Here is a 13,047-nt window from a genome sequence, read left to right on the forward strand (position 1 = left end):
TTGCAGATTTACTTTTACTGCGTTAAAACTGTAATCGTAGTTAGTTCCGTTTAAGCAAATTTTACTTTTATTCGAAATGATTAGTTCAAAGTCTTACTTTCAAATTACAAAAAATTACTTTCAAATTTTCGCTCTACCTAAATCGCTAGAAAATTATTTCAAAATATGGGGTATTTCACCTTACATTAAATGAAATTTAACCGATAAGAAATTGTTCTACACGAGGAATGATATTTTATTAATAGAATAGATATACTCTAAGGTTTTATTAATTAGACAGAAGCGATTACATGTACGACGAACGTTGTTTAAGAAATACTCCGTACGTTTCGTAATATGGTAAACTAATTTCTCGCGGTACACTCCGGTGTGGTCATTGACGTTACTCAACGATCAAGGGGGGATCGCGTTTCATCGAGTTCCATTTCCTCGTGTTCGTTCTACGTTTCTTTGTTCGTATTTCCGTATACAGGCGGAAGCGAATAGACGAAACCACGAAACGAATTTCTCCTTCGTATTTACGCTTGCATCGTAAAAATTCGACGTTCAACCATAGCGATAAATTTGGATCTTTGTTTCATTTTTCATATTTTTTTCTTCTTCTTCAGAGTCACTCGGTAGCAGCGCCGTTGCCACCAAGCCCAAAAGAAGAGCACCTTTGCTCAAGAGGAAAGCTCTCACCACTGGTTTCTTCGACAATAAAGGAAAAGACGATAAGGAGAAAGGTGAGTCGCAGACATAGAAATTTGTTAATCGCGTGGTCTCGCTCGACCATTCTTGTCAGAGGCTTAACCAAAAAGAAAAAAAAACGGGGGAAAAAAATGGCTGAATCGTCTGGAACATCTTTTGCTTGTAATTTCAATGCTACGGACTACGCCGTACTAATTTTATCCTCACGCTTTTCCTCATAGATTAATCTTTCGTACTAATTTTCGTATTTTTTAAAGCTTACAGTTTGGATATCGAACATTTCATTTTCCCTCAAACTGTTTCTCTTTTCAATTTCTCTTTATTACCGAATCGACTAATTACTAAATTACTGAATTAAACTGAGAAACAGTTTATTTTAGCAGATTGCGATAGGTTGTGTAAGAAGTTAAATCCCAAAGATCAGAGTTTCTATACCATAGGAACAACGTAGGTATAGCTTGCTAGAAAATTTCGTCCGAGAGAAAGGATACGCGGTATCGTTGTGAAGATTTGTGCCCGAGCTTTTGTCTAGATTCTAGTAGCTGTTGTCTGTTTCATTGTGACGAGAAACAGACATTCTTCAGCTATCGTCTCATAAAAATAGCCAAAACGAAAATAGGTAGAGAAAATACAATACCCAGCAGTTCATGGTTAAATGTGAATTTCAATGGAACAACGACACAAGTGACAAAACCTCTAATTGAAACAAACTACGGATGAAATGGAACTTTGATGGTAGATCGGATCGTAAGGATTTGGAGATCGATAACAAACGTCTCTAAATAAATACATACGAATATCACGAATCGTTTCAAGCGTTGCTTTTATTTTTGAGAAATATGTACTCGTACCGTTCTTCGGTAAAATCCCAATGTATCGGGAAATTCAATTTCTCAACGACCAATATTTTTTAATACTCGTAACAGTTTCAACTTATTTATGGTAATTGGATAGCATAATTTTCGCGATAGTAATTGGCCGATAGTAATTGTAGATAGAGAGTCAATAATTAAACACGGTAAATTAAGTGCGCAGTTTAATGTGCGGAAAGCAGCACAGTTAACGATCAGAGATTTATGGGCCGTTTATTTGTTTGGAGAATAACTAGTTCAGCTATTTTCAGGTGTGATTCTGTTTGCAAGAGTTCGCTAGGTAGTGTTTCTATCATTTTATACGTTTACGACATCCTTACATATCTGTATTTTGATCTAACCAAATCCAAGCAAAGACAAATATTATCCTTAGGACAAATTCCGGCTGCTGCACTGTTTCCCTGTGTCTTCCCATTTCGAATCGCTTCGCTAATAATTACGTAATTCGTACCGTCATCTTCTTCTTGGAAATTAAACAGAATCCCTCGCGCATGAATTTTATCAAACAAGAATTCTTCTTCTTCTTCTTTCTTTTTCTTTTTTCTTTTTTTTTCTTTTTGTTTCTCAACATATGGGAAAATGTTAAATCGTTCTCTAAAGATTTCCTCGAGTTGGAAATTGAACAGAATTTCTCTTATGAATTATACGAAATAAATTCTACCTTTCTTTGATTTTTCGCGAGAAAATGTTAACCCCTGTTTACATTGCCTGTTTTCTCCAAAAGAAATTATTACTGTAATTCGAGATGGAAGTTGAACAGGATCTCTCCTATGAATTATTTATACAAAATAAATTCGACCTTTCTTCGATACTCCTGTGAGAAAATGTAACTCTGTTTCACCTGTTTACTTCGAAAGAATTCTATTCTATTCTATTCTATATATATATATTATTCTATATAATTGTTATTCTAATTGGAAATGTTCATTAAACTTATTTAAAGCAACGAAACAGCAACTTTTTACGACTCTTCTTCGCCTTTTAATCGTTAAACGTTGAAAGGTTCTATTTTAGGAATTATTCTTACGTATAATTCATATACTATTATTATTATATATGATTAGTATTTGTCAGTGTTTCGAGAGAGTTTTGTCACGTAAAATCCGAATATGTTTGTTTTTCTTTACTTGTTGAGTGATAATTACGAAATCGTCGACTATTTAGAGTTAATTGTTAGATTAATCAAGGAAATTGGAGGAATCCGATATATTTAGTTTCAAGCGACGTGTTTCACAGATGCCACGCTGTTACACGCTAACAGTAGCTTTACGTTCACCGCGTGGATGTATCATTCCCGATTGCGATACTCTGTTTGTCAAGCACTCACGGAGTGACGACTTTCGGCAAAAATTGCACGTGGAATTCGCGCGAGCACGGAAAAAATAGTGTTTGCTTAACCACGAGGTACGTCGATAATCGTGCGACGTATGTGTACGTGTGTTTGGCAGTTTGTAATTTTTTGCTTCGTTCGTATTTCCATTGCATCTTCGAAGACTTTGGATAAAGATAAACCCGGGAAAGTAGAATAGAAGAATCTAGAATCTTACACATAGAAAATTGGATAGGAGAACGTGAAATCTTAGAAACTATACCAAAAACTATACCCAAAATATTAAGCTTACAAAAAGACACGAATCAGTCTGAAATCATATAGAGGAGAAACGGAGTTAAAAGTTTGGAAATTAGAATGGTAAATAGTAACTGCGAGTAAAAAAATTTAAACACGTGCATTAAAACGCGTTATAACATCTACTCAGAAAATCCAAGAAATTCATAACAAAATTTAGAAAGGTGTCTAGCAGAATAAGTGTCACGTATCGTTTCCTGCGACGTATTTCTATAAATTAAGAAATGAATTTGTACGAAATTCTATCTGTAACGAAGCCCCTCGATTATTCTGCACTTTCTTGATCTTCTGGAGAACAAAGTGGAAAAAGGGAATGCAACCGCTTGCCCATGTGCGAGCAACGGCAGACCGCGGCACTAACGTCGGCCAGCCTGGTATGAGACACAATTTCGCTGGCTAAAATTAGTCACGGGGTGCTTGGTGGCGGTGCATATTTCCGCATATACCAGGTTTATTTGCGGTGCACGCCGGGTACGAGTGCCGCGGGGACACCGGACGTCAAACGGGAACCGGAATGGCCCTTCCACGGGGTCGCGTGTTTGGAGCTTACCCCCTTCGGCGATCCTTCCATCGGGTCGTTTGCGAACACGTGCCGGCGGTGTGTTATATTACTTGGTTCTGTTGAGCTTTTATGAGCGAATTTTTTCTCTCTCTTTTTTTTTTTTTTTTTTTTTTTTTTTGAAACGCGAAGCGAGAGATGCCGGGTGGTATTTTTGGATCTGTTTAGTCGTAAATTGTTTGATACTCGGCTGATAAACTTAGGATTAAGCGTAATACGGCTTGGTTCTAGTACATGAATAATCGATGGATCGTGGAAATTTGGAAAATTGAAAATTTGAACATGCGCCTAAAAATGGAAGAATACTTATGTAGGAAGAATCTATGGATAAAGCAATCTGGAATAGTTTTCTTCCTTCGTCTTCGTTTCCGTATAATCTAATTCCATAGTCTTACATCGCCACCATAAAATTCCGCAAGCATAAATTTTCAGATGGAGATTATTTCCATAAGGAGAGAAATGAAAATAATTTGAAGAACAGTGAATGCAAGACTATTAAATAATCAAATAACCAAATAACCAACGAGGGGATTTCAGCGAAACGAGAAGGACGAAGGAAAGAGAGGAACACCGACTGATACACCGACGGTAGAGGAAACAAGAGAGGAAAGTGTCGCAGATGATTTTGAGAATTCGAGGAAAAGGCTCGTACTCTGGGTCCATTGTCGTCTTCTGAAAGCGGTGGTCGTTTCACGACGAGAGAAAGAGAGAAAGAGAGTGAGAGAGTGTGTGTGTGCGTGTGTGCGTGCGTGTGTGTGAAAGAGAGAGAGGTCGTTTGGAGAGGCTGGGATGGCCCAGATTGTGGTCTATAATCGGACCGGTATAGAGACACGGTTTGTTGCCTTTCGGCTTTTAGCTGGCTTCGGGACTACGTCGTGCGAGAAAGAAAGACAAGAGCCCCGTGAAAGTCTGACATATTCGATCATACGAGGGGACGTCACTTAAACGATGTCCTCTTTTAGAGCGCTGCCACGTTTGAAACACGCGAGCCATGCACACGTGTCTTTCAAAAGGGCGAACGAATTTTTTTTCCGTCTCGATGCAGAAGAATCGTCACGAAAATTTTATTCGAATTCAAAGCGTTATGATAATTATAACTATCTTATAATAATCTGTAAGCGTACCTTTCAATTTAAATCTCAACTCGAGCGATCTTTTATATTTTTCCTTTTTTAAAATTTCATTTCAGTTGCGTTTGTCTGTAGCAATTAATCGGTATATCATATCAACGTCCACAATTGCTCTCCTATAAGGCAAAGAGAAATCAAGAACACGAGGTCTTCCGAAGTAAAGTATTCCAGGAACAGGAATAGGAGGTATCGAGGACCTTAAAAAAGACGATGATCGTTATTCGCGCGCGTGTATTTGGCGAGCAACGACAAACAATTAAGAAGTAAAAAGATGAAATTCGAAAGGTGGCACGCCGCGTTTCCGCGAACTTAGCCGAATAAACGGGCGGTTTAGTAGCGAAAATAAAGCGGCCGAAGCATTCATGGCCAGTCGGAATATTATCAAACGTACACGTCGTCAGAGGTGACCAGAGACTACGCGAATTTTCAAATTTCACATCTTCTAATATCGTTGCATCCGCGCTGCAAATTACTTTAGCGTAATATACAAAAATTCGTCTCTCACTGCGTATTTCCTAGTATATCGGGAAATAAAGAAGCGTAATATTCTAAACTGTAATATTTAACAAATATACAGAGCAATTTTTACGGCCAGTTACGTTCGTTTACACGAAGTTTAAATTGAAAAGAACCGTTTAAAAGAAGCAACTATTTACAGTAGTCTCGGTAGCAAGCGTTCAAATACGATTTCCTATGAATTGCAGGAACAGTTCGCGCACGAATAAATAAGCCGTGTTTACGCGAATGGGACGCAGCTGACCACCACAGATCGTAGAACAGAACGAATCTCCTTCTTGGTCGGTCGATGGAAGATTAGATTCGATATGAAAAATAAACGAACAAACGAACCGACTAAAACCGTCTAATTTTCCATTTGTAAATTCATCGCTTTCACGCGAATATCATTTGTCCCCCTTCTCTTTAGCCAAAGTTTAACGTCGTTGATGGTTCGTTTCGTTTCTTCCATCGCGTGCATCGTTTATTTCTTCGAGTACCGGCACTCTTCGTTTCTCGTATAACGCAAGAATAATCGTTTGACGATTGACGAGATCCATGCGACGTATTTTATTCTTTCGTATTTTGTTTCAGAGTCGTCGGGTGGCCTAGTATTTGGTATACCGCTGTCACAGTGTTTGGAGAACGATAGAATCGCTAGAATCGCCGCTGGTGAGGTCTCAGACGTTGGTTGTTTGTCGAGAAACAGCAGACACGGTAGCAGGACGAGCTTCACGAGCCTCATCGAACCCACTGTCGCGGCTAAGACTGACGAGGTAAGTATAAGCAAGATACGTTCGTTTCTCATCCGTCATAGGCGTGTCAACCGACAACCCAATTATCGCGTAATATATATAATGTAGCGATACGGATTCGAAGAATATCGGTGTTGAGAGTGTGAGTTAAAAATCGAAGAATTTTTCTTCCTTTTATCTTTTACGCTTTTTCTATTTGTATCTTTGTAGCATATTTCTATTAAATATTACTTGGTAGCAGTATGCTTATATACTTGTATACTTGGAAAGATTTATCTAATCCTTTGATCAAAGTTATATACATCACCGAGCACGTGGAATTTATTCGATCAACCATTCCATTTCATTAATTTCGTTTCAATTCCATTTGATTAATTTAAAATATTTTTTACGATTAGTTCTAAAGAAAATAAAAAGCATTAATTCCTTGGAATAGCGTATTCAATGCCAAAACGATCATCTTCCTTTCCTCGAACATATTCTATTTTATATTTCGCTGTGTACAACGAGAACGTCCTTGCTGCAGTAGTATAAGATCGTATCCAGTCGGCCAAGCGTGTCGATCGCTAATCGATCGATTCTGTCACCGATCTTTTCGCAAAAGTACTCGCGCTACTATTTCACGCATCAAGAGGATTTCTACGACGAAATCAGCGACAGATATCGTGGAATACTTGGAAAAGGAGATTATGCGTGCGGTGTATTATATTTTATCGCGATACCGGCAACAATGTGGCGTTTATTTTGGCAGACGGGGACCGTCGAATCGTACAAACCAAAATTACACGCACGAAATGCAAGTAGATCGTTGAGAATGGCTAGCACGAATACACAATCAGGAATTTTACTCGGTTTTCTCGATGACTGCTCGGTCGAAGAGGCGAGAACACGATGGAGGAGCACGCCCACGCGCGAATAGAAATCCGAGTCACCTGTTTTAGATTGACGTGAACTAATCTGCACGCGGAACGCGTTCTCAACGTGGCCGATAGAAATTTCAGTGTCTCTCAATGCGAAAATATAGTTACCGTAAAAATAGACGCAATAAACGCGAATAGCCACGTTTCTATATTCTACTCGTTCCCTCCTATTTTTTTCTTCTTATTCCGTATTTCTCAAGCAAAGCGTCTCGATGTGGAAGATGGATTAATCGAATTTAATCGAATCGAGTAATTTACTCGATCGTGGCGTTGGGGAGAAATTACGCGTAAACGAATATGCAAATCGTTGAACTACGACTTGCTATGATCGTTGTCGCGGAAATTGCAAATGTAAATTCGAACGAACGAGCGAGAAATGGACACACAGAGAATCTCTCGAACATACGAATACGATTTATCGATCCATTCCATTTATATTATTTCGATTTTCATACTTTTCCTATTAGATACAAAGGATACGTATTTACAATTTCTTACAGGCAATAAACAGCCTTATTAATTGCGTTACCCATTATAGTTTGCCAAGTCCAAAGACGCGATGTCTGAAATTCTGAAAATCTTAGTCCGCGTCGCCACGATCTTCGATCGTACGATGACATTTAAATCGTCGATTTAAAATGCAACGTGCTACGCTACGAAAGAGTTAAAAATCTCGATCTTTTGGAGAGATTCGCACCGAGTCCTGATATCCCGACCTTAGCAACGTCGCGTAAATAAAGCCTACAAAACCAGTAGAATGAATATCAAAGTATCAGAATGGCGACGTACACACGTTCCACTTGTAACTTGTATATCGGTTGCGTCACGATCGTTCGACGATGCTTTATCAAAACGACGAGAGAAGACGGCGGAGGGGCTCGAGGAGGCAGCGTCGCGTGACGGATCACGAATGCGATCATAAACGTCGTCATCGATTGCGTCAGTGTCCGCGGATCACGACGAGAGCGTTTATCGATGGCCACTATGCGAGTCAGGGGCCAGACGTTCGTACGACGGACCGCAAGTGGTTATTTTTTGATGGATACGTCAGAACGACGCGCCGCGACGCCGGCTTACAGCCGCTTATTCTATATTCTGTGGTGTGTACGACGGCCGAGACGGCCGAGACGGTCGAGACGGCCGAGACGGCCGAGGCAACACGTTCGTTGCCAGATTCTCTTACCGGATTTAAGCTAACAGTTTCGTGCAATTAAATGCCAATAGGCGACCCTGTGACGTTACCATTCAACGTTTCTGGGTCGAGACGATCGATTTAGATCGCGTGAAATTTGGAAAACGAAGGGAGAGAAAAAGATAGATCGAGCGAAGCAGCGATTAATAAAAAGTTTCAACGATGCCTGTTCCCTATTCCATGATCCATGATCTATGCATATTAATTTATGCGAAAATGAATCGGCATTGTGCAAGAAAAACTGCGTAAAAATTGTTTAAACGTACGAGCGTTTCGTTTTAGGTTTTTATGTCACTGTTATAATACTTCGTTTAACCCTTTGCACTCCTATGTCGACTCGACATCGGTTTTTATCTCAGCAACTCCTTTGTCGAGTCCCACTTGACATTCTTTCAGTCCCACCTTCTTTTGCGAAACGCGCGAAAGAAAACTAGGATCGCGCTTGGAAATTGTTTCGAGATATATCGTTCACGCTTAAAAAGGCATATCATATACACTTAAAAATTACAAAATACAACAATGGCGCGAATAAAACTGGTATTTAAGCGAGTTCGTTTCTTCCTTTATTTATTTAAATCGTCTTATTTTTTGATTAAAGTAAATTTCAAATAAAACACTTGAAAGCGTTGGGAGGTGTTTAGCGATTTAAAAAAATAATTTATTCCTACGCAGAATTTTTAATTACGTATTGATCAACGCATTTTAGAAATTGTAATTTCAATTCTAAGGTTTCAGGACTATTTATACCACATCGATACGAACGATCGTTACATTATTTTTGCGAAAACAAATTCGATAATTTCCCTCCAAATTCTTCCACTGCCTTTTATTCTTCCGAGAACGATAATCTATACGTATACATTAGACGTTACGAAATGTTCGAATCGAAGAGAAACTATTCGCTCAAGAAATTATGAGTGATTATAGCGAAATTATAAGAAATTATTAATACCTCGTAACTTTTCCGTTGCTACGTTATCAATAAAGCAGATTCAGAAATTTTCCCTGTGCTTGTCTATCGCGATGCATGCATGTCAAAACTATTTTCTTTTTTTTTCTTTTCTTTTTTTTTTTTTTGAGAAACTACTTATCTTCATCGTGACAGGAAGTAAATGTTTTGATTCGAGAAGTACCGGCGCCACCTGGTCGATGAACACGAATCTTCTCCTTCTTCTTCTCCTTCTTCTCTTCAGTTTTTTTTTTTTTTTTTTTCATACGTTCTCCACGCAAAGAACTCGAACGTTCAGGCGTTATTTTAAGAAAGTCGAAGACTCCAGCCGCGCTTCTTGATTTACACGATCCGATCTAATTTTCGTGCGTTTACGTTTTTGCGTATTGATTTTTCGGTTTATAGCGGCTCAGCGGGATGATTTGTTCACGTCGGAGAATTTATTTTAGCCACGCGCGCCTTTTGTTCCAGCCAGTTCTTCTCTTCTATATCAATTTATCTCATCGCGTCTGCTTGGCTCCAACGTCAATCTGTCATCTTCGTTCGATACTTTGTCGTCCCGTGAGAACAATTTAGCAGTCAGCCGTGATGATTTTTTCGTTATTTGAAAAGTAGAAAGTTTCGAATAATAATAGCCCGCGTTTTAACGGCAAGACCATCAGAATGATCAAAATGGTCGATTGCAGTTTCCTCGTGGAAATTTTATAAATTTTGAACAGCGTATTTTTCAGAATTTCAATGTCACGCTTCGCAACCTTTCCACCTGTAAAAGAAGAAAAGAAAAAAGAAGTGAACGTAATCTTGAAATAATATAATTCTATAGAGTATAAGAAATTCTACACAGCCTGTAAAAAGATGCTATTCGAAAGATGCAAAATTAGTATAGTAGCATAGAGTGGTATAGAGGGAAACGTACCGAACGCTCAAAGAACTCGGACTTGTCCTTTATTACGTTAAAACACACGATAAGTACACGTATACAAAAGGGCAATAAACTAACATTTTTACTGCGATTAATAGGAAAGGTAATAAATCGAAATTCGATGCGCGAACCGTTACACGGATGTATATAGAAAGTAGCTGGAATTATTCGATATAAGAAAATTGGTGCGATCTGTTCGGTATGTTAATACATAATCGAGGGTCCCTTACGAGCTCGCGAGCTCGTTCGTGACGCATTCCGTTCGTGGGCGGAATTTTTCCAACGCGAAGAGAAATTCCGCCGGTTACGAGTCAGAAACTAAATCTACCACGTGAATCCCCTTTTTCTGCAAGTTTCTGATGTTACGCGTTGATCCGTAGCTATTGGTCCGAGATAGTTTGCAAGTTGTTGGATCATGCACGCTTCTAGGACATGAAAACAGAGAAGGGAAATTCGAGGAAAAAACTTGCGTAGAAGCATTTCGAGATTAATATTTCGATATTAACCGTTAAAGGCTATGACGAATAAACTTTCACCCCGTGTAAACTTCGACTTAATTTCGTTTTAATATTACCATCCAGTAATACCATGACATTTGTAACAAGTGTAAACGATAACGTTCCTCTTCTTTATTTAATACCGATTGATAATTGAATCGGTGGCATTGTTTGACAATGGTATTACTTTTAAAATCTCGATAGGAGCCTTTAAGAGTCGGAGATAAATATCGCTGTTAATTTTAGTAAATCACGAGTAATTTTAGCGTTGTTTCTCGGGATAGACAGAAGAGCTAGGGCGTTCCAGTGTGAAATTTCTTGGCATTTTCTAAAAATAGTCGATCGACAGGCAAAATAGAGAGCCCTCGTTCACACATTGTGGAAATAGCATTGATTTATCGTGGCGCCAACTTCGACAATGCCACCCTCAGCTTCCGCTACTCCATCGAATATATATGTCCGATTTGTGTATATCAGTAAAAAGATGAGTCAGAATTCGGTCTGTTGACGCGTATCGTTTAACAATTTCACGCGTCATTGTAAAGTTTGATTTCCTACTCATTTTATCCATTTTACCCGTATCGTTGCTCGTCGCTGTTTCAAACGGCATTTTCTTCGTTAACGTCTCGATAAACATTTGTTATTAATTTCTATTTCAAATTCGCCGATGCTTCGTTCAAATTCTACGATAGTTTATATAATTAGCGTTTCTGTAAAATAAAAGTTATGAAAAAGAAAGAGATACAAGCGAATAATATACGTTTTGTAATTTTATTCAATGTAAAGTTTAATCAAAGATATAGATAAAACGATATACGAACAATATCTAATTTCTATAAAAGCAATTGTCAGAAAGATATCAACGACGAACGAATTCCCCGGAAATAATCGGATAACCGAGTTGACGAACGATATCGGTAAGTCGATTTTTCGCTTGATTTCGCTTTTCAACGAAACGTCATATCGAATCACGGAACATGCGCGTTTTATTGATAACAGTTCGCGGTCGGGACGTTTGGCCGATGACTCGATGAAAACGCCACGTGCTTAAGTAGCCCGATCGATCGATTTAAAGCGATCCGGGAATGACGCGACGTTGCACTTTCCTCGTCGACGTCACAGATCGGAGACGCGAATAGAACCAAGATCCCTAAATTTCCAACACTTTTCCGTCAAACCAGATCGACCAACGTCGATCTTGATCGTCCATTGAGAACGCTAAACAGTTATCATCGGACATTATCAGTGGATCGATCCACTGTTTAAACTCTGCTTTAAATATTCGAAACGTTGTTCTACGCGTTTCTGCGTCTTTAAATTTCGCACAAAGCGCATGAAAGCGCTTATTGTCGCTTGCATTCGCTTCACGATAGCCGATATAAATATATATTACAGAAGAAAAAGAGACATTTAGAGAATTTTTCATATTCTCGGAATGGTCGGATTCTACTAATCGCTGATGCAACACAGAGCTTCGGAGAAATGAAATTGTTGCAGGGTGGTTCGAACGAGTCGTTGTCGTCGAAAGGCGGAGCTCTGACCGGAAGCGACTCCGGGGTGCTCGAGCTGAGCGATAGCGGCGGAGGAGGCCCTCCAGGAGAATGGGACCTGGTTCCAAGCATAGTCAGACAGTGCATCAGGCACCTGGAAAGCACGGGTCTTCGGACGCTCGGTATCTTCCGGGTGTCACCTTCCAAGAAGAGAGTGAGACAGGTGAGCGTTCGACGATGTTAAATATTCTTCCGTTTATTTATTTCTCCGTACGAAACGTCTAATTGCATCGTATTATACCAGTTGCGATTAAATCGTAATTGATCGTCCCATATTTAATCAACGAGATTCTTACCATATAGACTTTTCTGATGTTTGAAAATCATATTCCTCGTATGTGTTCTACGTGCGTATCTTAATTTTACATCAAGTTTAAAGCACGGCTATTAAGAAAACATTTTCACACATTTGCACATTTTACGCATCACAAAAGCGTGTTATATCCTTTGTTTCCGCAGTTACGAGAAGACTTCGATTGTGGTCGCGAGACAAAAATCGGACCCGATCAATGTCCTCACGACGTAGCAGCCCTTCTGAAGGAGTTTTTTCGCGATCTTCCGGACCCTTTGCTCTGCAGAGATCTCTACCAAGCCTTCGTCCATACGCAAAGTAAGGACAAACGTATCCGAAAATTTCTTTAAACACTTTCGATTTTTTCATAGACGGAATAATTCCAAGATTTTTCTTACGTACTTCCGTAATGATTGTAATCATACGATTGTCTTAGTACTGTCAGCCGAAACATTGTCTGAATTATCGACTTGACAATCATCGATCCTATCAAAACTATAAACAAGTCTCGGGCAAAATATTCGTCGTGGAATGAAAACATTATATTCTAAATATTCGACTTAAATCTCTTTATCGACGGAGTTGCTTTTACGAGCA

The 13,047-nt window shown here is 39.1% G+C and overlaps 1 protein-coding gene across 1 annotated transcript in view; it reads left to right on the top strand.

The window, feature by feature from the left end:
- Nucleotides 1-13,047, top strand: part of LOC100648814 — a 32,241-nt gene that overhangs the window by 12,274 nt on the left and 6,920 nt on the right. Inside the window, exons 3-6 of the mRNA XM_012320411.3 lie at nt 609-725; nt 5,968-6,149; nt 12,106-12,321; nt 12,618-12,768. Coding sequence (XP_012175801.2) covers nt 609-725; nt 5,968-6,149; nt 12,106-12,321; nt 12,618-12,768 — 666 coding nt within the window. The remainder of the gene's footprint in view (nt 1-608; nt 726-5,967; nt 6,150-12,105; nt 12,322-12,617; nt 12,769-13,047) is intronic.

This window comes from Bombus terrestris, chromosome 2, assembly GCF_910591885.1.
Source record: "Bombus terrestris chromosome 2, iyBomTerr1.2, whole genome shotgun sequence".
Taxonomy (NCBI): Eukaryota; Metazoa; Arthropoda; class Insecta; order Hymenoptera; family Apidae; genus Bombus; species Bombus terrestris.